The sequence below is a fragment of the Entelurus aequoreus genome, linkage group LG08 (genome assembly GCF_033978785.1).
Source record: "Entelurus aequoreus isolate RoL-2023_Sb linkage group LG08, RoL_Eaeq_v1.1, whole genome shotgun sequence".
NCBI lineage: Eukaryota > Metazoa > Chordata > Actinopteri > Syngnathiformes > Syngnathidae > Entelurus > Entelurus aequoreus.
In genome coordinates, this window is record NC_084738.1 from 17,471,874 (window position 1) to 17,496,639 (window position 24,766).

General features: G+C 40.4%; 2 protein-coding genes across 3 annotated transcripts; both read right to left on the minus strand.

The window, feature by feature from the left end:
* Positions 1-354: 354 nt before the first annotated feature.
* LOC133655528 (lymphoid enhancer-binding factor 1-like) lies at positions 355-3,693 on the minus strand. 2 transcript variants are annotated; one of them, XM_062055770.1, is made up of 8 exons: positions 3,580-3,693; positions 3,065-3,491; positions 2,868-2,920; positions 1,231-1,305; positions 989-1,142; positions 818-925; positions 693-741; positions 355-531 (listed from the first exon to the last, which is right to left on the minus strand). In XM_062055770.1, exons 2-8 carry the CDS (start codon positions 3,452-3,454, stop codon positions 404-406), a joined length of 957 nt encoding a protein of 318 aa, XP_061911754.1. In that variant the 5' UTR covers positions 3,455-3,491; positions 3,580-3,693; the 3' UTR covers positions 355-403. The 2 variants fall into 2 exon arrangements, with proteins under 2 accessions (XP_061911754.1, XP_061911756.1); XM_062055772.1 differs by having other exon boundaries at positions 355-598.
* A 506-nt stretch (positions 3,694-4,199) lies between these two features.
* si:ch211-136m16.8 (uncharacterized) lies at positions 4,200-23,358 on the minus strand. The gene is made up of 6 exons (XM_062055769.1): positions 23,185-23,358; positions 12,433-14,220; positions 12,164-12,362; positions 4,594-4,637; positions 4,433-4,518; positions 4,200-4,367 (listed from the first exon to the last, which is right to left on the minus strand). Exons 1-6 carry the CDS (start codon positions 23,224-23,226, stop codon positions 4,307-4,309), a joined length of 2,220 nt encoding a protein of 739 aa, XP_061911753.1. The 5' UTR covers positions 23,227-23,358; the 3' UTR covers positions 4,200-4,306.
* Between the last annotated feature and the right edge of the window lie 1,408 nt (positions 23,359-24,766).

Sequence of the window (24,766 nt, forward strand, 5' to 3'; positions counted from 1 at the left end):
GTACCAATAGTGGTACGCCAAAGAATCCCTTGATTCAATCAGTTTATTTATATAGCCCTAAATCATTAGTGTTTTGTTTTCCTATGTTCAAACAGTCTTACCGCTCAAAAACTGTAAAATGTTAAATAAAACATCTGCCTTGTATTTAATTAATACTTATGCCTACTGCGCTACTGTACTTTAATATTTGTCATTATGATGACACTTGGAAAGCCAAGTTTTTTTCTGAGGTGGAACATGGTGAAAAAAGTTTTAAGAGCCACTGTCCTAGACTGAGGGCGGGATATACTGAGTAAAATACATTGGAAAAATAGCACCCTCTAGGTATTCATAAAACATACAAAAACAAAACAATTTAAATGTGGCATTACAATTTATTGAACTTTGGAAAGGTTGGGTCAAATTAAAGCATCAACTCCAGCATCATCCGCAGCTGCTTTTGGGCACAGCGCGCCTTAGCCGATGCCTGATTACTGTCATCCACAGCATTGGCAGACGTTGCGTCTGGCATCTGAGCCTGAAAAGTGTCCACTGCAGATGTCACGCGCAGGTGATGCAACAGAAATGACAATTTAATGTGAGAAAAGTAGTTCTCCCCCTGGCAACATCAACAAAAAGGTTAGTGAAAATAGAAATGCAGAATGGAGCACTTGAGAATAAAACCAGCAAATTCCAACACTGATGTGTCTTACCTTGACCATTGGTGTTACATTTGCTCCTTTGTCTCTTCCGCTTTTTACCCTAAAACACACACACATTTAAGAGTTGTCCTCTGTTATCAGCCATAACAAAAAGGAGCCGCGGGCTTTAAACTCACATAGTTTTCTGTGCAGGACCACTCCGGGTGCTGCTGGGCGTGAAGCAATCTTTGAGCTTCAGCGAGCTCGTAATATTTTCTCTGCTGTCTTTTTGACAGTGACTTCCACTGCAGGGGGACACAACGCACACTCCAGTTTTTGATGATACAAACTCCTTAATGCACACTCACCATCTGTCCGACCACTTTGTTGACTACAGCGCTGTTTCGAATGTTGAGCTGAGCAACAACATTAGGCCTCTGCTCCTGCCGGTATAGCATGAAGGCGTTCAGCGGCTTCTTGATGTACCTTTTTTCATCCTGATGGCTGTCATGTTCTTTTTTCCTGCAGAATCAGAAAGAGGCGAGAACCCAGATTAAATCCATCGGTTGGGTGGGGGGAGGCTGATTTTTAAATCAAAGTAGGAACATACACTAATGTGGATGTGTTAGGTGAGGGCAGAGGGACGCAAGCAGGAATTGGATTTCTTTGTGCAGCATTTCGCTTCCTATATAGAGAAAAAAGACAAAATATATATTTACATATGCAGAACGCTTCTAAATCATCCCTTTTTCCTTAATTGGTTCCCGACATGACCCAGATACATTGCTATGTAGAAATAAATTATTATAAATCAAATAGTTTCTTAGCTAGAACATAGAAACTGTTCCCAAACTTCTAAATTTGTTTTTCAATATTATGAGAGCCCTCTCGGGTCATATTTACACTCTTTTAATCCAATATAGTAGAGGTGCCTAAGGCTGAGACAACCAGTGGCCACAATACTGAACAGCACGCTGTGAACTGTTTGGTCCCCTCAAGTGGCCAGTATTACTTCAAGTAGCTTTGTCATACAAAACACTTTCACATGTGAAATTTGGGTTAGGTCTTGGCAGGTATTAAAAAACAATAGTATTATTTTAGTTCAGCAATGTTTATGCTAGAAACTGCTTAATTCAGAAATGTTAGAATATGTAAGTTAATCATTTGTTTTTAAATCTGTGCTGTGGAGATGCAGTATTTAAAGCGCCATGTGGCGAGGGACAACCGTAGACACACTCACAAGCGAGGCACCCTAACAGAACAGTTTTCAGATACTTTGCTGCGTGCCTTAAAACAGGGGTGTCAAACGTACAGCCCGCGAACAGGTTTTATTGGGCCCGCGGGATGAGTTTGCAAAGTATAAAAATTAGCCGAAATTTTCGAATGAAAGAAACTGCTGTTCTAAATGTGTCCACTAGATGTCGCAATAGCAATTATTTGCAAAAAAAACCCAAAAACGTTAGTGCACAATCCATCCATCTTCTACCGCTTTGTCCCTTTCGGGGTCACGGGGGGTGCTGGAGCCTATCTCAGCGGCATTCGGGCGGAAGGCGGGGTACACCCTGAAGTCAAGGAAAATGAGCAAACTACATAAATAACATCCTGTAATTTGATTTTGGTATTTTTTTATCTAGATAGATTGAAAATTAACACCTATAGGTTGACAGATGAACATTATCACGTAATATATTCAGAAAGTATAAATAACGACAAATAAAGATAGACTACTATTAATAACCGCAACATGTAAGTGTAAAAAATCCCCCAACATTATGATTTGTACATTTTCAGAATGTGCTTGTTGTATTTTTAAACAAAGAAAACAATCTGAAGTTGTCTTTATTTTTAAGTTATCGTGCCGTGATTTTACCAGTCCAGCCCAATTGGGAGTAGATTTTTCTCATCTAAAATGAGTTTGACACCCCTGCCTTAAAAGGTAAGAAACAACATCTAATGACAAGTTATAAATATTGAAAACTGACAGTCCAAGTTGAAATCTTAAAATAAAAGATACAAAAAAAACATACATTGTCAATGAATTCCAGTGAGACTTTTGTCATGAGGATCACTTTTCTGTGTGGCTTTGCCATTTTTAGCCAATTTAAAGAATTCTGTATAAAATAAATCCTCAGGCAGATTTAATCTGCATTCTTTTAATACATCTGCAATGGCTTGAAAAAAGTAAACATACTTAATGGTTGATAAAGTAAAAGCATAGTCATGCAAATATGTGCCTCTTTTACATACATTAGTCCAAAGTTGACACCACCATGTTGCATCATCATTGCTGCATCTTCATCCTATAAAAAGGAGATTGTGCAATTAAACTGTGTTGCTACATACAACATCACACAATTCTAATATTCACTACAAATAAACACTTCTAAAAGCTGCTATTTTTTTCAATGTAATTTTGAACACAACTTTGAAGCCAATTGACTTACCATGTGGGAATGAGGATTGTAGCTACTGGTAGACCAGCCATAGGGAAGGCAATGTGGAGGCGCCTGACAAAACATTGTCTCGTGAAGCTGCTGCTGATGTGGTCCTACTCCACTTACCAAGCCATGGCTGTAAGGTGGCATGGGCGGCATGAAACCAGCACAGCATGATGGCTCCAAACTGGGAGAAGCCATCATTGCAGTCGGGACTTCCAGTGGGAACCAGACACCCGAGCCATCCACCTCACCCTCCACAGTCCGAAGCTCAGTGTAGATGCTCTCGGGGTCACAAGGTGAAGGGAGGTTTGGGGAGGATGAGGAGTTGGGGGTATCACCCAATATCTCATTATCGCAAAGGATGATGAGGTGGTCTGACAGGTCATCACTATCCATTGGATGGCGGCGGCAATGTTTTTAACGTGGAACAAACCTGTGATAAACATAGTTGGCTCAAAAGTTATGCTACAGTAAACATAGGCATCCCGCTAAAATTTTCATTAAATAATTTGGGTACTCACCAATTTGGTCAAGCTGTGTCTGTGAGGGTCTGAAGACAAATGCCACTGAACACTGAACCAACTATCCCCCTTGTCTTTGAACCCTTTTGTCTTTGTGATATCATAAGCACTCCAATCACCATAGCAACCACAACAGTTATCCTGACATTTTTCAACATATTTAAGCCTTTTTGCAAAACCCAGTTGAACTTAAGGAGCACAATTATAATTGTTTGTAAACTTTATATTGTTAAACTTAGATTTGGGTTATATTGTTTTTTGGTGGGGGAGGATGAAAGAGAAGATATATGTATTGAAAAAGGATGATGCTGCTATGATGTCACAGTTGGAGGATCATAGTACGAACTGTCCCAAGTAGTGCTTTGATGTCAAGGCAATGCTCCTTATAGCCTCTAGGAGACATTTCTGCATAGGAACACAATAGGATGGGGGGGAGGGATGTTTTCTTTCAGTCACTTTAAAGCAACCCGTTTTAGTAATTTTACATACTTTGATTTTAGATGCTTAATACTGAAGACACCGGTATTATTAAATCAACTCATTAAATTTGGCACCCTTATTTACAGCAAATACAGGCACTAAACTATTTTGTTCTTGTAAAGTTGAAAAGACAGTAAAAACATATTTATAGTTAAGTTTATTACAAAATGTAAACATGCTTTTTATACAGCGACATCGTAAAGTATTATTCCATAATATATTCAAGATATTCACAGTACAACCATTCTCATTTTTTGGTGGATTTCTTCAATTTGGTCTTCAGCTCTGACATAAATGGATTTCCAAATCTACAAGAGAATAACATATGTAAACAAGAAGAAGATACAATCAAGAGTTAATAGTTTGCTTTTACCCGGATTGTCTTTGCATCCATTTAGGTTTTTGCGGCAACTCTTCTTGTTTGGGCGTTTCACCGTTCTCTGGTTTTAACTCTGCTTCCTGGGGATATTTATTCATTATTTCATCTCAAAAACAGACAATTTCAAATGCGATTATTATGGCTTCACCACTTACTTTCTTTGGTAACTTTTTTAGAGCAGGAAAACCTGTATAGAGTCCTGAAAATAAACAATATGTGTTAGTACAGCAGACTAGCTTTAAAATAGTCATTATAATATCAAATATACATTAAAGTAAGCAAATCCTGCACATTTCAGGAACCATTTTATTTTTCTTCTACTATGAAAATGAAACTTGGTTATAACTTAGTGTATAGAAGTACAGTCAACACAGCCATGAATGTCTAAACTGATGGCCCTGCGATGAGGTGGCGACTTGTCCAGGGTGGACCCCGCCTTCCGCCCAAATGCAGCTGAAATAAGCTCCAGCACCCCCCACGACCTTGGAAGGGACAAGCGGTAGGAAATGGATGTATGATTTCACTCATTTTAAAGATTGCATTAGTTTAAGGGCCAATTTAAATTATTATTATTATTATATATTTTTTTAAATCGCATTAGCTTTAAATTAATGTTTCAAATGTTCCCTGTAACCTTAGCCCTAAAAACACAGGATTTTAACAAATCTAACAAAATATGCTTTATTTACACACAAATGTATGTATAGTTTGAAAAACTAATGTATGTTTTACTTCTTTTATTATGGAAAGTAACAAAAGCTAATTTACAAGTAGACACCCTTTCTCTGAATCAGTTACTGTATCAGGGCTCCTCAACTGGCGACCTTCGGGCCAGACCAGCTATTTCGTTCAGTTCAAAACTTGGAAGAAACTAACAGTTTTTTTAAAAACGCTGCCGGGCTGATAAATAGATGGTCTTTGACTATAATTTTTTGCAGTAGGTCCTTAAAACAGCAGATCGTTGAACTTGGACCAGTGTAAACATAATGCTTGTTTTAATTTATGACTTGACAAGTGATGAAATAAAACTTTCCTTGTATTGACATTTTACCCTAGATCCTCAGAATCAGCATCCTCTGCAGTAAACAGTGGACCTCCAAACATTTGTAACTGACAAAAGAAATAGACCAAAAAAAAAAAAAAAAGTCCACGCAGAGGACGCTGGTTCTCAAAATAAGAATAATATTGAAGAGAGGAGTCTAGATCCTTGGTCCTTAGCTTTCTGGAAATGTGCCCACCAGAACAATTTAATAAAATAAAATTAAAAATTCCAAAGGCGCTTGTTACCCACTGTCTGCAGACACTCTGTTTATGTTTTACGGTTTAAAAGTGCTTGTCTATCGTAAACTTTCACTTTTGTTGCAAGGAAGGGAGGACGTGGGTGTGTTGGTAAATGTTCATACAGCAATCCCTTGTTTGTCTAGTTCGGTCGGTTCCAGGCCTGACTGTGGTAAATTAAATTCCAAGGAGGTAGGATTCTTATTTATAAATTCATACTTTCATAACAAGAACATAAAAAACTGTTACAACATTCTACTTTAAGAGTTTTTTTTTCTAAAGCATACAATATCCTCCAAAGCCTTCCAGCACCCCCCGCAACCCCGAGAGGGACAAGACATGTCCCAGAGAACAGTGTTTCCCGTTTACAACCTTATAAAAAAATATTTTTAGCATTAAAGCTCATTTACATGAAATAACACTGGAAGTAGCGCTTGGCTTTCCTTCCAATTTGGAGGATTTAGCTCCTGTAACCTTACAACATCATCGCATACACTTGAAGACATACTTTTGTCCCATCCGGTCTCTCCCTTTAGAGTTTACTGGTACTGCCGTAGCTAATTCTTCCAAGAAACAATTTATTGACTTACTCATAACCCATATACTCTAGTCACCTTTATACTCATTTTACCCTATTGTAGCCTTCAGTGCTTTTTTATTTCAGGTGTCCTTGCTCAAGCCTCCAGCATGGTCACTACTTGGAAGTACCTTGTCACATCCTGTGTAATTTCTCTAAGGCAGACCTGGGCAAATTAAGACACGGGGGCCACATGCGGCCCGTTAAGCTTTTCAATCTGCCGGACATTCCCAAATATATTTTTTAGATCTTTAAGATGGAAACTGTAGCTGCCATTATGATGTGCAGTGATGTTTTCAAATGACCGTAAGTCTTGAACTATACAAAGTATTTCAATGGTTGGAATCTGCGCTTTTGCATGATATTTTAGTGACTAGCGTTGTCCTGATACCAATATTATTTCGATACTTTGATACTTTTCTAAATAAAGGGGACCGGAAAAAATTGCATTATTGGCTTTATTTTAACAAAAAATCTTAGGGTGTGGCGGACCGGTACTTTTCAGCGGCAGTATGGTACCGAATATGATTCATTAGTATCGTGGTACTATACTAATACCCGTATACCGTACAACCCTACTATATACTATGGTAATCTACGTCACAGCAGGTCAGAAGAGGCACCAAGCAGTGTGGGTGGGGAGCGTTTCCACAGAGTGTTTCCAGAGCCTGAAATGCGGGTGTCAGGGACAGACGCGGAAGGAGATTTTTACAAGAAAGTTCTAAAGCTTAGTGATATATATATATTTTTTACCCTTCAAGTTCGTATTTCGCTGTGTTTGTTGCATTTGGCTTGATTGTAAAAATATGTCGATTGAGAGGGGGTGTGACGTTCATATGTTCTCAATATTCAGGGTTTTATCGTTCATAGAAAAAAAAAAAATTCCATTCCGTTTTTAAGGCGGTCTGTCATAACATTTTTAGCATTCAATCAGACTTTATTGTTAAGTTTTGTATTAGTTTTCCTAAAAATAGATATACCGGCCCCCAGACACATTTTTTTCTCTAAATTTGGCCCCCCGAGTCAAAATAATTGCCCAGGCCTGCTCTAAGGCTAAGACAGGGGTGTCCAAACTTTTTCCACTGAGGGCCGCACACGGAAAAATTTAAGCATGCGGGGGCCATTTTGATATTTTTCATTTTCAAACCATAACAAAATGTATGGATTTTTTTTTTAACCTTTAGGGCTCCCGGGGACCATAAAGGGTCTCAGTCATTAAAATGTTAAAAATAAGTCAAATTATTATTATTATGTTTTATTTAACGCTTACAGTAAATGTCTATATCAACTTCAGGTTGATAAAGTTAAAAAAAAAAAAAGGTTGTATGCCTTTTCTGTCAAAGACAACTTTGTTTTTTATAGTAAAACTGGAACTATGCAGTATTTAGTAATTAGAGCTCTAAAAGATCAATAATGCAGGACACCATTGATTTTAATTCTTTAATATTTTTGAGAAATCAGTGAAAATATTAATAAAATCCCACTAAATATGTTTGGGATCCAAAAGGTCCCCCACTCAAAGTGATACATTTTTATTAGATTTTGTTTTACTTTCAACACTTAAGTTACGAGATCAACTTCAGATATATCTGTCGATTTTACGTTTGAACTATTATTTTGTTTGTTTTTAGGCTCTTTTGTCAAAGTAATCTTTGATGTTTTTATATGGCAACCACACAATATATGCAATATTTTTTCCACATAAAACATTTTAAAGTGACATTTTTGAAGTAATTGGAGCCATGAATAGGTCAATGATTCATTATAACAGATTTTTTGTCTTTTTTTTTTTGAGCAATGGCAAAAAAAACAAAAAAGAAAGAAAGAAAAGAAAAAAAACAGCCTGCATGGCAGCTTTGTGTCAACATTGCAACTTTTACTTGTTAGATTTCACCTCATTCCACTTTTTAAAATGTTTTTTTACATTTTTGCAATACTATCAATTTTGCAATTTTTGCAGAATGTGTGGCGGGCCGGTAAACAATTAGCTGCGGGTCGCAAATGGCCCCCGGGCCGCACTTTGGTCACCCCTGGGCTAAGAGAACGGGTGTAGGTTGTTCTGCTAAATGTTGGTCAACGTGATCGTCGTAGCAAAGATAACACATGAAAACAGAAGTTCCCTATTGTGATTGCCACAACATATTAGAATATAAAACAAATATTATACTGTAATACATAGACATAAATAAGACTTAATTTAGGCCCAAAATAAAAATGTGCCTAAAATAGTGATCAATGAAACGTGAGGGATTATTGTATACTACATTATCCGGAAGGCTGATTGCCATAGACCCGAACCTTACAGTGGCGGGCCGTGCGTTTCTCACCGAGGCCTACAGTGATGTCCTACTTAGTCCGACTTCACCTCTCAAAATACGGTAATTTATGTCACCACATGGACACGGCTGGAGATACTATACAGAAACACACTTGCACGCTACTGGGAATTGAATCCCCTCAACAGTGTACAAAAGGGTCTATTTTTCGGCGCATTTAACATTCAATAAACCCGCTTCAGCAATTAAAACATATCTTACGTGGTACTGTCAAAATTAAAAAAATTGTATAAAACAAATGAAACATGAAAAAAATTAAGAAATAAAATATTTGAACTTGATAATTTCTAGAACCCATCCGACGCCGTATAAGCCAGTGTTACCGTCGTAGTCGGTTGATTCGTGTGAAAGAGGCAGGTATTTCCCCATTTCACCGCCGGTGTTGTGCCAAAATGTGATTGCCTGCCAAAAAGGTATTTCCTTCACAGCAGGGCGCAACGCTCGCTAAACCTGCATTGCTTGGCTTCGCCTGACCACAGCGGATTACTAGGTGTAAGACAAACACTTTATCTTCGTGGTTATTGTACCGGTGAGTTTTATGTGGCTTTCTATTGGCCGTATGGTTCTGGTGCCACTTCCTGTTTTCGCAACTTGTGATTGGATACTCACTTGGGACTCCCAAGTGAGTATCCAATCACAGCGTTAGGCCACTTAGAAAGCCTTACTGACAACAACTCGTGATCTGATTGGCTATTGCAATTGTCCATCAACTCTTTGTGTCCGTTCACTTACAAATGCATTGTTTATTCTGAAGGCTCAGGGCAGATTTCGTACAGCATGGCAACATAAGCTAGCTGAATTCTGATTGGACACAAAGCCTAACCTAAAAACAACAGCATTGGAAGGAGCATAATATGACATGAAGAGAATATGAATACTTTTAGATATTTAGAGAAAGTAAATTAAAAATTACTGTTATCTTTAATTATGATCATGATTTTTGGTCATGTTAGGCCAGCAGAGAAGGCCTTGCTATCCCTGACGGCCCACCACTGGAACCTTAGATACGTGTAAGCATGAGAGTTGTATAGTTTGAGCAATTACACGTTGCTGACCCTAATTTGCTTTAGCAAGAAACACAAACAAAAATGTATTTCGATTGGTTCGACAGTTGATATGCGCATTTGAACGCAGCTCAGGAACATATTTGATTGGCCAAAATGAAATGTGGATGTGATGGATTTCCAGAATTTTGCCCATCGTCCACAATCCTTACGAGAGACAGGAAGACAAAAGGTTTTTTTTTGCGTTCTAATTTGTAATAATTGGCTTGTTCTAGGTGGCTAGCAATGCATTTTACCTCTAAATCACTTTGAAAAGGCATCCAAAAACTGCCAACAATACTTAATTTACGTTTTGTAACCTTTATAATAAAGCTGCAGCGACATTGTTCTTGAAAGAGCAAAGAACAGAAGAACTCATTTTCTAGCATAGTCACACATCGCCTTGTGACGGCATGCTATAGCATTAGCCATAAGCTAGCTACTGCGTCAGCAGCTGAATGGCTTTTGAGTTTGTAATGCACAACACAATGTGATAGAACACCAATCTGTACTGACTGAAAAACATGAACTATCATAATACAGTATCTGTAAAGTATTAGCCCACATTTCATGTTTTGTTTGTACGCAGCTAGCTGGACAGCGAATGTACTGTAGTTGTAATAACATATATAATATGTAATATATCATGATCAATACTATAGTGTTCTACTCGATGGACAGTTGTCGGTTTGTTCCAGCTGGTTTAGTTTGGGTAAGCACACCATTTCTGTCAGCATAGCTTGGCTGCAAGTTCCACATTTACTGCGTCAAGTCACACGAACCTCACTCTCTCGGCTTCCGTGTGCTTCAACGTTTCACCTTCTCGCCGTGCTCGTTTCTCTAAACAGTAGTTCATCCTCTTTATATTCAGGTTCAAAAAGAAAGTTGTGAATCCTCATTTTTCCAAAAATAGCTATCTTTGTTGTCTATTACCAAGTCTGCCATGATTAGAAAACACTCGTGTTTGTTTACGGAGGAAGGAACACACATTTGTTGCCGGAAGTGCGCTGCTATGGAAACGCAAATAAATGTGCTGAGGAAAGAAGTTCCAGCAATGCTTAAAATGATCAAAATACGGTAAATATTGTACATATTACATATTGTTGTGAACGTCTCTGTTACTACAATATATATATATATATACATATATATATATATATGTATATATACACATACCGTACATACTTGTAGCGTGTACATAACAGGTGGATGGAGGGTTTTGAAGGCTACAATGGTGACTCCTATTAGCCGCATTTTGCAATCGCATTTTATCTTTAGAATCAAAAAAAAAAAAAAAGGGGGTTCTTGTCTCTCATAATGATTGTGAACAATAGGCAACATAAAAAGTGCAGTTCCCCTTTAAGGAACCACAGCTCCCCAGTGTGCCGGCAGCACTCATGCAACTCCAAACCACAATGCTATCACCACCATGTTTGACTGTAGGCATCTTGATATTAGTACTGCCAGCTATTTAGAAAGTAATGGATGTGTGTTGACGCATTTTCAGTGTAGAGTGAATCTGTACGGCTGTACAATTATTACTCTAAAGCAGATGCCTTCAACGTTTTCCAGGCCAAGGACCCCCAAAATGATTGAGAAATGGAGCGGGGATCCCCGACTTATATATTCTGTATAAAATTGTGTTTTAAACTAAACTGGTCCTAACAGGTACGTTATTGTTCAATAATGAGATATTATAAAAACACAGTATAACGCCTTTAATTGCTAGCAGACAACTACTGGAGCGGTAATTGCTCGCTGGCAATTAGCATCGCTAATCGCTAGTTGGTGGCGTGTGTTGCTAATCGCCAGCAGGCACGCTCAATGCTAGCTGACAACTGGTGTGTTAATCGCTAGCAGGTAATGATAAATGCTAACCTGGATACAATAATATTTATTTATTAATTTTATTTTAAAACATGTATCACACATTGAGTACGGTGTGTTCTGAACTACATTACAATGTGTATTTCAAGACATTTAAATACACCTAAAAAATTGGCTGGGGAATATAGTATATAATTAAAACAGTCGGCGTGGCGAAGTTGGTAGAGTGGCCGTGCCAGCAATCGGAGGGTTGCTGGTTACTGGGGTTCAATCCCCACCTTCTACCATCCTAGTCACGTCTGTTGTGTCCTTGGGCAAGACACTTCACCCTTGCTCCTGATGGCTGCTGGTTAGCGCCTTGCATGGCAGCTCCCGCCATCAGTGTGTGAATGTGTGTGTGAATGGGTGAATGTGGAAATACTGTCAAAGCGCCTTGAGTACCTTGAAGGTAGAAAAGCGCTATACAAGTATAACCCATTTATCATTTATCATTTACTCAACCAAAACTTTCATGGCCAACCTGCAGTGCCTGTGGTCAGTGGTCACAAAACTCCTGTAGAAAACCTCTGCTCTAAAAGTACTTTTTATAGTATTACCCCTTGAGAAGATATAATACAACTGGGTTGTACTCACTTTTGGGATATTGTATCAGAGTATTTATTACCTGGCAGTTTGATCCCAAATGCCAGTCCTCCCAACACCTGCACACCTGCAGGGATCTTGGTCGCTGGTGGTGGGGCGAACACAGGATCCACTGAGGGCCTTTGGAGAAGGGAGCGTGGATCTTTGGGCGGTCTCACATGTGGGTTTTTCAGGGCGATCCTTGACTTTTGCGGGGCAAAGTTCAAATCAAAGCCGCTCACCTGCAGTGACGCAAATTTAAAAGTGAGTCGTCTGATTTCACAGTCACATTTAAAAGGAAGGGAATCATACCTGAATGTGATCTTCAAATTCAGTAAACTTTGCCTTTAAGGGTTGAGAATATCTTGCCAACTCCTCCAATGAAGCTTCTGAGCCACTTCTGTGCAACCCTAAATGCAACTGACGGCTCTCTGTTGCATTCATATCAAGAAGCTCTCTAGCCTTGGCCGGCTCAGCAGCAAAAGGAGGATTTGTTGCATCATCGATGCAAGCGCATTCGTCATTGGACTGATCCGAGAACCCTAACTCTGCGTTCCATGATGATGATATCTCAGTGAAGCTTTCTGTATCGTAGCCCACTTGCTTCTCCCAGATGCATTTGACATCCTCAGGTTTCTCCTCTGATATCTGGTCCTGATTAGGGTCTCTTGAGAAGGAGTTTTGTATCCACAAGTCAAGGACATCTTGATGTTGGCTGACTGCTTCCTCAGTAAAATAAGTAGCTACCTGAACTACATGGGCATCTTTGTCCAGTCGGTCAGCAATTTCAGATTTTGTGACTTTGTCTTCTTTTTCATAGCCCTGTTCTGTGATGAGTCCTGTGTCTTCTACAAGCTCTGATCCAGCCATGTTCTCAGTCATCTGTCCATGCTCTACCTGAGCATCAAGGAGTTTCTCATGGCCCAATCTAATTGACTCCTTTGTTCTTCCTCTGATCTCGTTATCTCCCGTTGCGACAAATAACCCTTGACCCTGTTCTAGTTCAACCACTTTAATCCCATTGTGATGGTCTTTTACGTCATCATCTGCAAGGAAATAACTTGCATCGAGTCTCATTCTCATCAAGCTCGGCAGTACCGATTTGGCATTAGCAGTCTTAGTTTCAGGTTTTGTTCCGACGATGCTGCTGCTGTTTTGAAGGCTCTCTTGCTCTCTGTTCTCCACCTTTTCTGATAAGTCTGGGGTTTCCTTGGAATCCCCGACTTCTAGGAACCTTTGTGTTGTATTTCCATCCTGCCCATTGTGGTCTTCAGGAAGTAGCGCTTGGCTTTCGTCCCAATTTGGAGGATTTAGCTCCTGTAACCGTCCACAATCATCGCATACACTTGAAGACATACTTTTGTCCCATCCTGTCTCCCCCTCAGAGTTTACTGGTATTGCCATAGCTAATTCTTCCAATAAACACTTTGATTTACTCATAACTGTTTCTTCATTTAAATGTATTGCTTTTATTGGCATTTGGCCGCCATGTTTTAGGTTGTCCGTGGTTGGAGAGGTGTGTTTCTCGGTTGTCAGAGTTTGAACATCTATACTGTTGTCTTCCTTCTCTACTCTTTCATCTGTTGGCTGGTTGTCCTCTTTGTGATCCTCAGCCTTAGGTCCTTCAGGCTCTAGCTGATCTTCAAGAGCAGCAAGTCTGGTTCCTTTATCAGATGTCAAACAATTGCTGTTGTCTTTGAAGCTCATGGTATTCCTCTGTTCAAGACTTAACTGAGCGACCCTGCAGAATTGCACCGCAGCTTCTTCCCCCTTCTTTACTGAGGAATCTGTATCAAAGTGTTTATTTATTGTGTTGTCATCCACCTTTTGCGGCTCATCTGTGGTCTTGTATCCCTCCTCTCCACCTTCCTCGCCTTGCTTAGGGGCTGTACTTTCTGTGGTTTTGCCCGGTTGGTTGATTTCATCACCTGCATCTAAGTCAATGTTCCAGTCAGGCAGAGATGATATAGGCTGCTCCTTAACATCGAGCAACATGTGAGCATCACCACCAGAACTGCTTTCAACTGTGGGGTCTTGAAGCAGATCATTGTCGGGCGGTTCTGACCTGAGGAATCTGTTCACAGCTCCGGTTATATAGTACTGAGAAACAAGATGCAGAGGGATAGAAACACAATGTTTCTTGTCAGACGTATTGAAATTTGTATTAAAATACCATTCATTTGTTAATATTTTCTAGGATTAACAAACTGTATTAACTGTATTGACACAAGACAGTATTTTTTACCCGTGGAAAAAAAAGTGAAGAAGAAATCGTCTTATATTCACAGTCTACAGATTTCTACATACAAGCCAAACAACTTTTACCAGTGACCTGTAGAGATAAAGGAAGTTCGCAAACAACCAGGGAGTCGTTAAAAAGCAAATTTTAATGAGGTCGATCAGTAAAACGGGGTCATCAAACGGTTAAGCAGGTTAAAAATATATATTTTGTTTTTGCGAACTAAAAATGGATTTGAAAAAACTGTAAAAATTGCCAATGTTCACCCAATTTTCTAATGTGTCCTGAGCAAACACACAAACTATCGGAGAATTTCACTTGTCGAAATCATGAGATCCTTATAAGTTTTATGGCATATTAAAAGAATCAGTAGTCATCCCATCCCATCCATTTTCTACCGCTTGTCCCTATAGGGGTCGCATTTCATCATTGTAATATACAGAAAGTGATAGGTCCTACTTTCAATAAAAAAATAAAAATTGCGCAGTACAGTGTGGGGTTGCTGGCATTGTACATCTTTTCAGACATTGTTTTCAGTTCTGTGCCTTCTACAACCACAGACCCACTTCTGTTCCCACTAGCTTAGCCTCGCCGTAAGCACGAAGCTCAGAGGAGCGTGTACCATCTACCTATTCATATCTAAGGCTGTGCCTCTGCCGGTTCATCTTGCCATAATAAGGGGTTGACAGCCGGCAGTTACCTCTCTTTAAGTACAGCACACCATTAGCTTGCCAACCGTCAAAATAGGTCAGCATGTGCAGCAAGTACACATAACATGCTGCTGATGACATTGATTGGCTGTGTAATTATACTATACTATCAATTGTTTTGGAGACATTGATGCATATTTTCGCTGTTTCTAATCACTTACGCAAGGCGAAAAATAATGACCTCGAGTTGCAGGAGCTCTGTGCTCTTCTGTGCCCTCCTTTTTGTTTGTGATGTTTCCCTCTTGTTTTGCCTTTTGGTTCAGGCCTCTTCAGGACTGCACAACAGGGGGTAACACTTTCATGACTTCTGCGTAGCTTTTTGGTGCTTTTCTGTGGACGTTTAGATCTGCCTCAGGGAAGCTTTTTGGCCATGGCCATGTTTGCACCGGAGACCAGCTGCTGGCTCACTGCCGCACCAGAGTCCGCGCGGAGACAGCCTAAGAAGGACTTTGTTGGTTCTGTTCCCTTGTCTAGCTGTGCTGCCCTCCACCTCAGCGGACGATGGCGTGGAGCTCCGCAAGGGCCACCGCGGTGTATAAGGGTGTTTTTGTTTTGTTGTTTGTCTATGCATGGTTCATTCGTATGTGCGCAATATGTATTATTTTTTCTGCTCATTTTTTGTTGCGTTTTATTTTTGTAGCTATATGTGTAAATGGCACCACTGACAAGGCAGGTGTTTGCATCAGCTCTGTGCTCTTAATGTCTTTAATGTCCTTTGTGTTCCTTAATGCTTCTCTTGTTTTCACCTATTTTTGTGGATTTTTTGAATCTGCACTGCAACCACATTTCAATTTTGTGGGATAAATAAAGTCTACTCTATCTCATCTTAGAATAGAAGAACTAGATTCAGATAACTATTTTTAAATTTTAATTATTTTAGCTACACATCCTCCATCCTTTGACACAAATTACACTCATCGACAGCCTTGGACTGGCTCCCAACTTCATGAACTCTTGTTGCCTCTTTTTCCTTGGGATTGCCTCAACCCTCAGGAAACCTTTGACTCTTTGATCAACTGTACTTGTCTGCTCTTTTACTTAAAAAAAAACAAAGTAAAACATTTTTGATTGAGGCTCACTTTTGGCAGTGACTTGCTTGTGGAAGCACCCACTTACGTACTCAGTTCAAACTTCTGCAGGAGTGAGACCAATGCTGTAACATTTACCTGTGACTTGTTATAATAAATGCTAGTGAAATATTCCAATAGACCTGGCTTCTGACTGTTCAGCAAAAAAACGTAGGTAGAGTCAAACAATAATCATCAAAATGACAAGTTGTATTTGGTTGTACGAAACACCCCTGTACCAAAAGCAAATTTTACTTTCAGACAAAAACTGGACTAATTGTACTGTACATGCACATTTTATATGGGGTAAGTTATCTATCTACTCTTGTCTCTTTGGAATGCCTGGACCGATAAGCAACATTAACTGGTATAAGGATAGGATAGACCTTATTTATACCACAAAGGTGAAATCATGTAGTTGCAGTGCAGATACAATAAGTCCACAAAAAATAAGGTGAAAACAAGACATCATGAGACATCAATGAAGACAAAAGGACATAAAAAAGATGCACATAACTGTTGCAACCAGCTGCCACTTCAGTGGTACCATTTCTACATACAGCTACAAAAGTAAAACAACGAAAAACCAAAAAATTAGCAATAAATAATACATATTGCGCACATACGATTGAACCACGCATAGACAAACAACAAAACAAAAACACCACATAGCGGTGGCCTTTGGTGTTCCACGCCATTGTCTGCTGGGGTGGACAGGCAGCACTGCCAGAGACAGGAACAAACCCAAAAAAGCAACCAAGAGAGTCGACTCCATCTTAGGCGGCCCGCTAGCTCTCGGCCAATGTCCGGTCCGCATGAATGAGCGAAAATCTGTCCGAGGAGACCGGGGTGTCCGATACATGCTTATTCAGCCCGTCTCAACGCTAGCTCCGCAGCCCCGTCTCTTCCTCTGCATCTCCTATGGCCTCTCCAAATGGACTACGGTGTGGCAGAGAGCCAGCAGCTGGTCTCCGGTGCAAACATGGCCATGGACAAAGGGTTCCCCAGAGGCAGATTCAAAAGTTCACAAAAAAAAACACCAAAAAGTACCGCAGAAGTCACAAAAGTGCCACACCTTGTTGCGTAGACCAGAAGGGGCCCGAACCAAAAGGCAAAAAACACAACCAAGAAGGAAACATCAAGAGCATGTAATGTACCACACCACAATCTCAGTCAAAATTAGGATATATTGTAATTTCCAGACTATTAGTCGCTACTTTTTCTGCGCTTTATAAAATACTGAAGCTAACCGGGTTCACGAGCCAATAAATTTAGCCTCATCACATCAGACTAATAAGACTAATAAAAATGCCAAATTGGTCACGGTGGACCAATGATATTGTTCACATTAAACCAGACACACACAATCATTCAGTCAGCTATAATAATGGTGCATTATGGATTCCCCCTCATCATGGATAAGACACGACAAAATACACAAAACGCAGCCCTAAAGCCGAAGGCGATTGACCCCGCCATCAAAACAGCCATCGCACTTAACGGAAATTCATCACCATGAACAAGCTGTACCGCCACGTGCCTGAGGACAAGGACAAAGACCGCACTCAATGAACTCTCCTGTAGGCTACTGTACTGTCTTACCGCTTGTGTAAATAATTGTTTCAATGCGTACATCTGCGGCTTATAAACTTGTAAAGCCAATTTATGTACAAAATAAAGTTAGTTCAAAAATTATGTGGGTGCAGCTTATATTTAGGTGTGCTTTAATGGCCTACTGAAATGATTTTTTTTATTTAAACGGGGATAGCAGATCCATTCTGTGTGTCATACTTGATCATTTCGCGATATTGCCGTATTTTTGCTGAAAGGATTTAGTAGAGAACATCGACGATAAAGTTGCAACTTTTGCTCGCTGATAAAAAAGCCTTGCCTGTACCGGAAGTAGCGTGACGTCACTGGAGGAAGGACTTCTCACAATTCCCCATTGTTTACAATGGAGCAAGGGAGATTCGGACCGAGAAAGCGACAATTACCCCATTAATTTGAGCGAGGATGAAAGATTTGTGGATGAGGATCGTTAGAGTGAAGGACTAGAATGCAGTGCAAGACATATCTTTTTTCACTCTGACCGTAACTTAGGTACAAGCTGGCTCATTGGATTCCACACTTTCTCCTTTTTCTATTGTGGATCACGGATTTGTATTTTAAACCACCTCGGATACTATATCCTCTTGAAAATGAGAGTCGAGAACGCGAAATGGACATTCACAGTGACTTTTATCTCCACGACAATACATCGGCGAAACACTTTAGCTAGGAACTAAGCACGATGCTATCACGTTATCTGCATATAGAAACAAAGGAAATAAACCCCTGACTGGAAGGATAGATAGAAAATCAACAATACTATTAAACCATGGACAGGTAACTACACGGTTAATGCTTTCCAGGCTGGCGAAGGTTAACAATGCTGTTGCTAACGACGCCATTGAAGCTAACTTAGCAACCGGACCTCACAGAGCTATGCTAAAAACATTAGCTCTCCACCTACGCCAGCCAGCCCTCATCTGCTCATTAACACCCATGCTCACCTGCGTTCCAGCGATCGACGGTGCGACGAAGGACTTCACCCGATCACAGATGCGGTTGGCGGCCCGGAGACAGAGGAAGTTAAGGTGAGTTCGGCGGCTTGCGCGTCTGCTATCCATCTCTGTTCTCCTGGTTGTGTTGCTGTAGTCCGCCGCTAATACACCGATCCCACCTACAACTTTCTTATTTACAGTCTCCATTGTTCATTAAAGAAATTGCAAAAGATTCACCAACACAGATGTCCAGAATACTGTGGAATTTTGAGATGAAAACAGAGTTTTTTGTATAGGATTCAATGGGTCCGTATACTTCCGTACTAACCCTTGACGTCACGCGCATACGTCAGCATAAAAAACGTTTTCAACCGGAAGTGTGGCGGGAAATTTAAAATTGCACTTTATAAATTAACCCGGCCGTATTGGCATGTGTTGCAATGTTAAGATTTCATCATTGATATATAAACTATCAGACTGCGTGGTCGGTAGTAGTGGGTTTCAGTAGGCCTTTAGCCCAGAAATTACAGTAGCTTAGAATTTATAAAAAATTACACAAATTAGAAAGTTACTGTATAAATGACAATACTCACCATGCTGGGTACAGTTGGCTACAAGTACGTAGTTCTCTGGCTTATCTACGATGATCCAGAACTTGTACATCCGTCTTGCGTCCTTATCTTTGACTGGGCAGGACTTCGGATTTCAGTTCACAAAACTTTGAGTGTATGTTATGATATTTTATAGTTTCTCCGTAACCACAGGGGACCGGTATATACGTTCAGCTGCCAGTATGCCCCAAACTTGTTTTTGTCCACCAAATGTGTATATATTTGGCCACTTATATCTTTCGTTCCTTCCTCTCAGATACCCACGGATCTTGGAAGTCGGTTACAATTCACCAAAGCCAATTTGTTTAAAGTACTCTTCGCGATCCTAGGTTGCTAATCCTCTTGCATATTTTGAAAAAGACTAACGCCGCCATACCTCCGGGACCTAAATGCATCATCGCGGTTTGCAAACAGTTAAAGGGTCTACACAGTCGTCCCTCGTTTATTGCGGTTATTTGGTTGCAGGCTTACCCTGCAACTAAATTTCCCTTAAAGTAAGAATTAAGGATTTTAAATAGAATATTTTCATAGCTGGACCATAAATAACTTCACGACAATCTAAGTATGGTTTTAACAGCTCTATAGACATGAAATAACAGTCACTTTTAGACTCATTTGATTTAAATGTAGTGGACATAATCCATTTAGCAATGTTTATGCCTGAAAATGCTTAGAAAAGAACAGAGTGACGCCGCAAACCTCAAAGCACAATATGGCGAGCAACGACTGTGACGACTTGAGCTATGTAGATTACTACTACTACTACTACTACTACTATTATTACTACTACTACTACTCAGTGGCCTAGTGGTTCGAGTATCCGCCCTGAGATCAGTAGGTCGTGAGTTCAAACCCCGGTCGAGTCATACCAAAGACTATAAAAATGGAACCCATTACCTCCCTGCTTGGCACTCAGCATCAAGGGTTGGAATTGGGGGTTAAATCACCAAAATGATTACCGGGCGCGGCCACCGCTGCTGCCCACTTCTCCCCTCACCTCCCAGGGGGTGAACAAGGGGATGGGTCAAATGCAGAGGACAAATTTCACCACACCTAGTGTGTGTGTGACAATCATTGGTACTTTAACTTAATTACTCTCACAGTAAGACTTTTACGAACAATACACAGCAATCAAATCTTTAAATTATTGTATCGACCTGAATACAAGATAGCAACGTGATTTTAAAAATGCATGATTTATGAAATGTGTTCCATCCATCCATCCATTTCCTAAGGCTTGTCCGTTTCGGGGTCGCTAGAGCCTATCTCAGCTGCATTCGGGCGGAAGGCGGGGTACACCCTGGACAAGTCGCCACCTCATCGCAGGGCCAACACGGATAACCAGACAACCTTCACACTCCCATTCACACACTAGGGCCGATTTAATGTTGCCAATCAATCTATCCCCAGGTGCATATATTTTTTTTGGAGGTTGTTAGAATTATGTATGTTATGTATATACTATCACACAACTCTTATGCTTTAGGGCCGTTGCTGTAGTTATCAATTGTGCTGAAATTTTATTTTTCTTTGCAAAGCTGGCAATCCAAATTATTGCAAGCCAGTCTCGTATCAGTGTCTCCAGAATCGGCCTGCTTAATGCCAAGGCCGAACATATAGTACCGTGACACATTTTGTATAATCATATATTGTGTCTAACTGGAGCTATTGAGATTACCCCCTTCCCTCAGTGACAGCTTCAGTGATGTAACCAGGGACCTCCCAAATAAATAGAGGAAGGACATGGGCTGGACTTTTAGAACGTAGTTTGGATCTGTAACTAGAATACAGCCCAAACAAGTCTCCTCAATTGAGCCGAATGTAACTCTGTCTCTGCATGATTCCTTGCTTCTCGTATGTTTCATAGATGTCATCAGTGTTTGAACCTGACAAGATGGGAGGAAGCCGGAGTACCCGGAGGGAACCCACGCAGTCACGGGGAGAACATGCAAACGCCACACAAAGTATGTTTTCTCATGAAAATATTTTTACAAAAATGGGCGACTCTCAATCAATCAATGTTTATTTATATAGCCCTAAATCACAAGTGTCTCAAAGGGCTGAGGGGGTCAAGCGGAAAACAAACAGATGGATGGATGGGTCTTACAAAATAAAGTGTCGTCTTAGGGCAGTGTTTTTCAACCTTTTTTGAGCCAAGGCACATTTTTTTCATGAAAAAAATACGGAGGCACACCACCAGCAGAAAAGGTTAAACAATGAAACTCCACCAGGTTGTCGTGCCTTATTTTGAGTTTGTTGTTGTTTCCTGTGTGTCGTGCTTTAGTTCCTTTCTTGCGCTGTTATTTTGGTGACCCTTCCTGTTTTGTTGGTGTTCTCCTGTAGGAGCTTCACGCCTTCATTTGAGTGCGATTGCCCGCACCTGCTTTGTTTTCGCAATCAAGACTATTTAAGTTGTGCGTACGCTATCTTTCTTTGTGGGGACATGGTTGATTGTAATGTCATGTACGGGATGTGCTTTGTGGAAGCCGTCTTTGCTCCACACGCTGTAAGTTTTTGCTGTCGTCCGGCATTCTGTGTTTGTTGACTTTGTAGCCAGTTCAGTTTTACTTTTGTTTTACATATAGCCATTCCTATGCTTCGGTGCCTTTTCCTAGCGGGACTTGCCTTTTGTTATTTTTTGGTTTAAGCGTTACATACCTTTTTACCTGCACGCTGTCTGCCGCTGTGCTCTGCATATTGGGATCACAACAGACCATCCTTGACGCGTTCCGACTTCTACAAAGCAATGAACTACCTGCTGCCACCTACTGGTATGGAGTATTACAAGATTACCCTGCAAAGCTCTACACAGCACAGGCACTAGACAACGGCACATTATTATGATTATTGATTTGCAAAACAATATTTTTTGGACCAATTAGGTGAAGTTGCATAGTTTCCCACGGCACACCAGACAATATCTCACGGCACACTAGTGTGCCCACAGTCTTAGGGGACGGCGTGGCGCGGTTGGGAGAGTGGCCATTCCAGCAAGCTGAGGGTTCCTGGTTCAATCCCCTGACAAGGTGGGAGGAAACCGGAGTACCCGGAGGGAACCCACACAGTCACGGGGAGAACATGCAAACGCCACACAGAAAGTATGTTTTCTCATGAAAATATTTTTACAAAAATGGGCGACGCTGAGGGGGTCAAGCAGGAAAAAAACAGATGGATGGATGGATGGGTCTTACAAAATAAAGTGTCGTCTTAGGGGACGGCGTGGCACGGGTGGAAGAGTGGCCGTTCCAGCAACCTGAGGTTTCCTGGTTCAATCCCCACCTTCTACCAACCTCGTCACGTCCGTTGTGTCCTTGAGCAAGATTCTTCACCCTTGCTCCTGATGGGTCGTGGTTAGGGCCTTGCATGGCAGCTCCCGCCATCAGTGTGTGAATGGGTGAATGTGGAAATAGCGTCAAAGCGCTTTTGAGTACCTTGAAGGTAGAAATGCGCTATACATAATTTAACAACGGGAGCAATCTGATTGGACAATCGGTCCATGAAGTCCCAATTACAAATGACCTCACCTTTGGTCTTGTGGGTAAAGTCCCATATTTCAGAACCGACACGTGTTTGCCGCACATATTGGACATTGACTTACTTAAGTTGAGAAGTGTTATATGTATAACACAGCATATATTATTTTACATGTTCAAAACAATGGGATATTAAACACAAACTAATAACAAAATAAAAATAAATGTATACACAAGTATTGGAAGTTTTGGCTGTCAGCATCAACAAGCATCACTCACGAGGCACCGACACACACGTCTCATACGTCATCACGCTCGAGGGGCTCGGAAGGGAAATGTGTCTTTACTCTGAATCGACTTTTAGCACGACGTAATCATTTACAAGCATAGACCAACACAAATAATCACAAAAGCGTCTCACCAAAACATTCCACAGCGTACCCTCGATCCTGGCTGGATCCATCTTGACAAAAACTTACTCTATGTCGACGACAAATGTTTGCTTCTGTCGCTTCAGTTCCTCATTAAGGAACTTCCGGTTTGTAACGAGGATGATTACCTCAGCTGAGGCCAAGAAGAATCATCCAAATATCGCTTGTGTCGATACCAAGGGATGCAGCAGTATTGCACTGGCGTGATGAGCGCAATGATTTCCCGTTTATTCTGTGTTTATTGTAATTTTTTAAAATTTAATTTGTTTATATTTCGATTTTCTTCAACATTATTTTACTCAAACAACAGCATGTAAAATGTATTTTATTGATATTGAAACTTATATTGTCGAACTTATAAATTGCGGAATTGTTCACAGATAAGTTTGTTGATTAACAATATTTTTTTAAATTTCATTTTCCTGTATTGTGATTTAAAAAAAGGCAAAAAAGGCAAATCATTCAAGGAGCTTGAAACAGTTCAATTCATAAGTATTATATCGGTATCTGCAATACTGGCACTGCATTTAGTAAGTGACATCAATCAATCAATGTCAATCAATCAATGTTTATATATATAGCCCTAAATCACAAGTGTCTCAAAGGGCTGCACAAGCCACAACGACATCCTCGGTACAGAGCCCACATAAGGGCAAGGAAAAACTCACCCATGTGGGACGTCGATGTGAATGACTATGAGAAACCTTGGAGAGGACCGCATATGTGGGTAAACCCCCCCCCCCCCCCCCCCTCTAGGGGAGACCGAAAGCAATGGATGTCGAGTGGGTCTGACATAATATTGTGAAAGTCCAGTCCATAGTAGATCCAACATATCAGCGAAGGTCCAGTCCATAGTGGGGCCAGCAGGAAACCGTCCCGAGCGGAGACGGGTCAGCAGCGCAGAGATGTCCCCAACCGATGCACAGGCTAGCGGTCCACCGCGGGTCCCGACCTCGGACAGCCAGCACTTCATCGTAACTCCCCCTCCACAAGGGAGAGGGGAGCAGAGGAGAAAAGAAAAGAAACGGCAGATCAACTGGTCTAAAAAGGGGGTCCATTTAAAGGCTAGACATAGAACCAATGCCAACATTTTCAGTACAGATTTTACTTCCGTTTAGTTTTTTGTTTTGTTTAATTTACCACAGTTATTTGTATGCTTTCTAAACTCAAAACGCCAGTAAAAAATATTTACATTTTAATACAAGATATGTTGATATCCCGACCAGAATTGACCAATATTGTTCACAAATAAGTTTGTTGATTAACAATATATATATTTTTTTCATTTTCCTGTATTGTGATTTAAAAAAGGCAAAAAAGGCAAATCATTCAAGGAGCTTGAAACAGTTCAATTCATAAGTATTATATCGGTATCGGCAATACTGGCACTGCATTTAGTAAGTGACATAGAGCCAATGCCAACATTTTCAGTACATATTTTACTTCCGTTTAATTTTTTGTTTTGTTTAATTTACCACAGTTATTTGTATGCTTTCTAAACTCAAAATGCCAGTAAAAAATATTTACATTTTAATACAAGATATGTTGATATCCCGACCAGAATTGACCAAT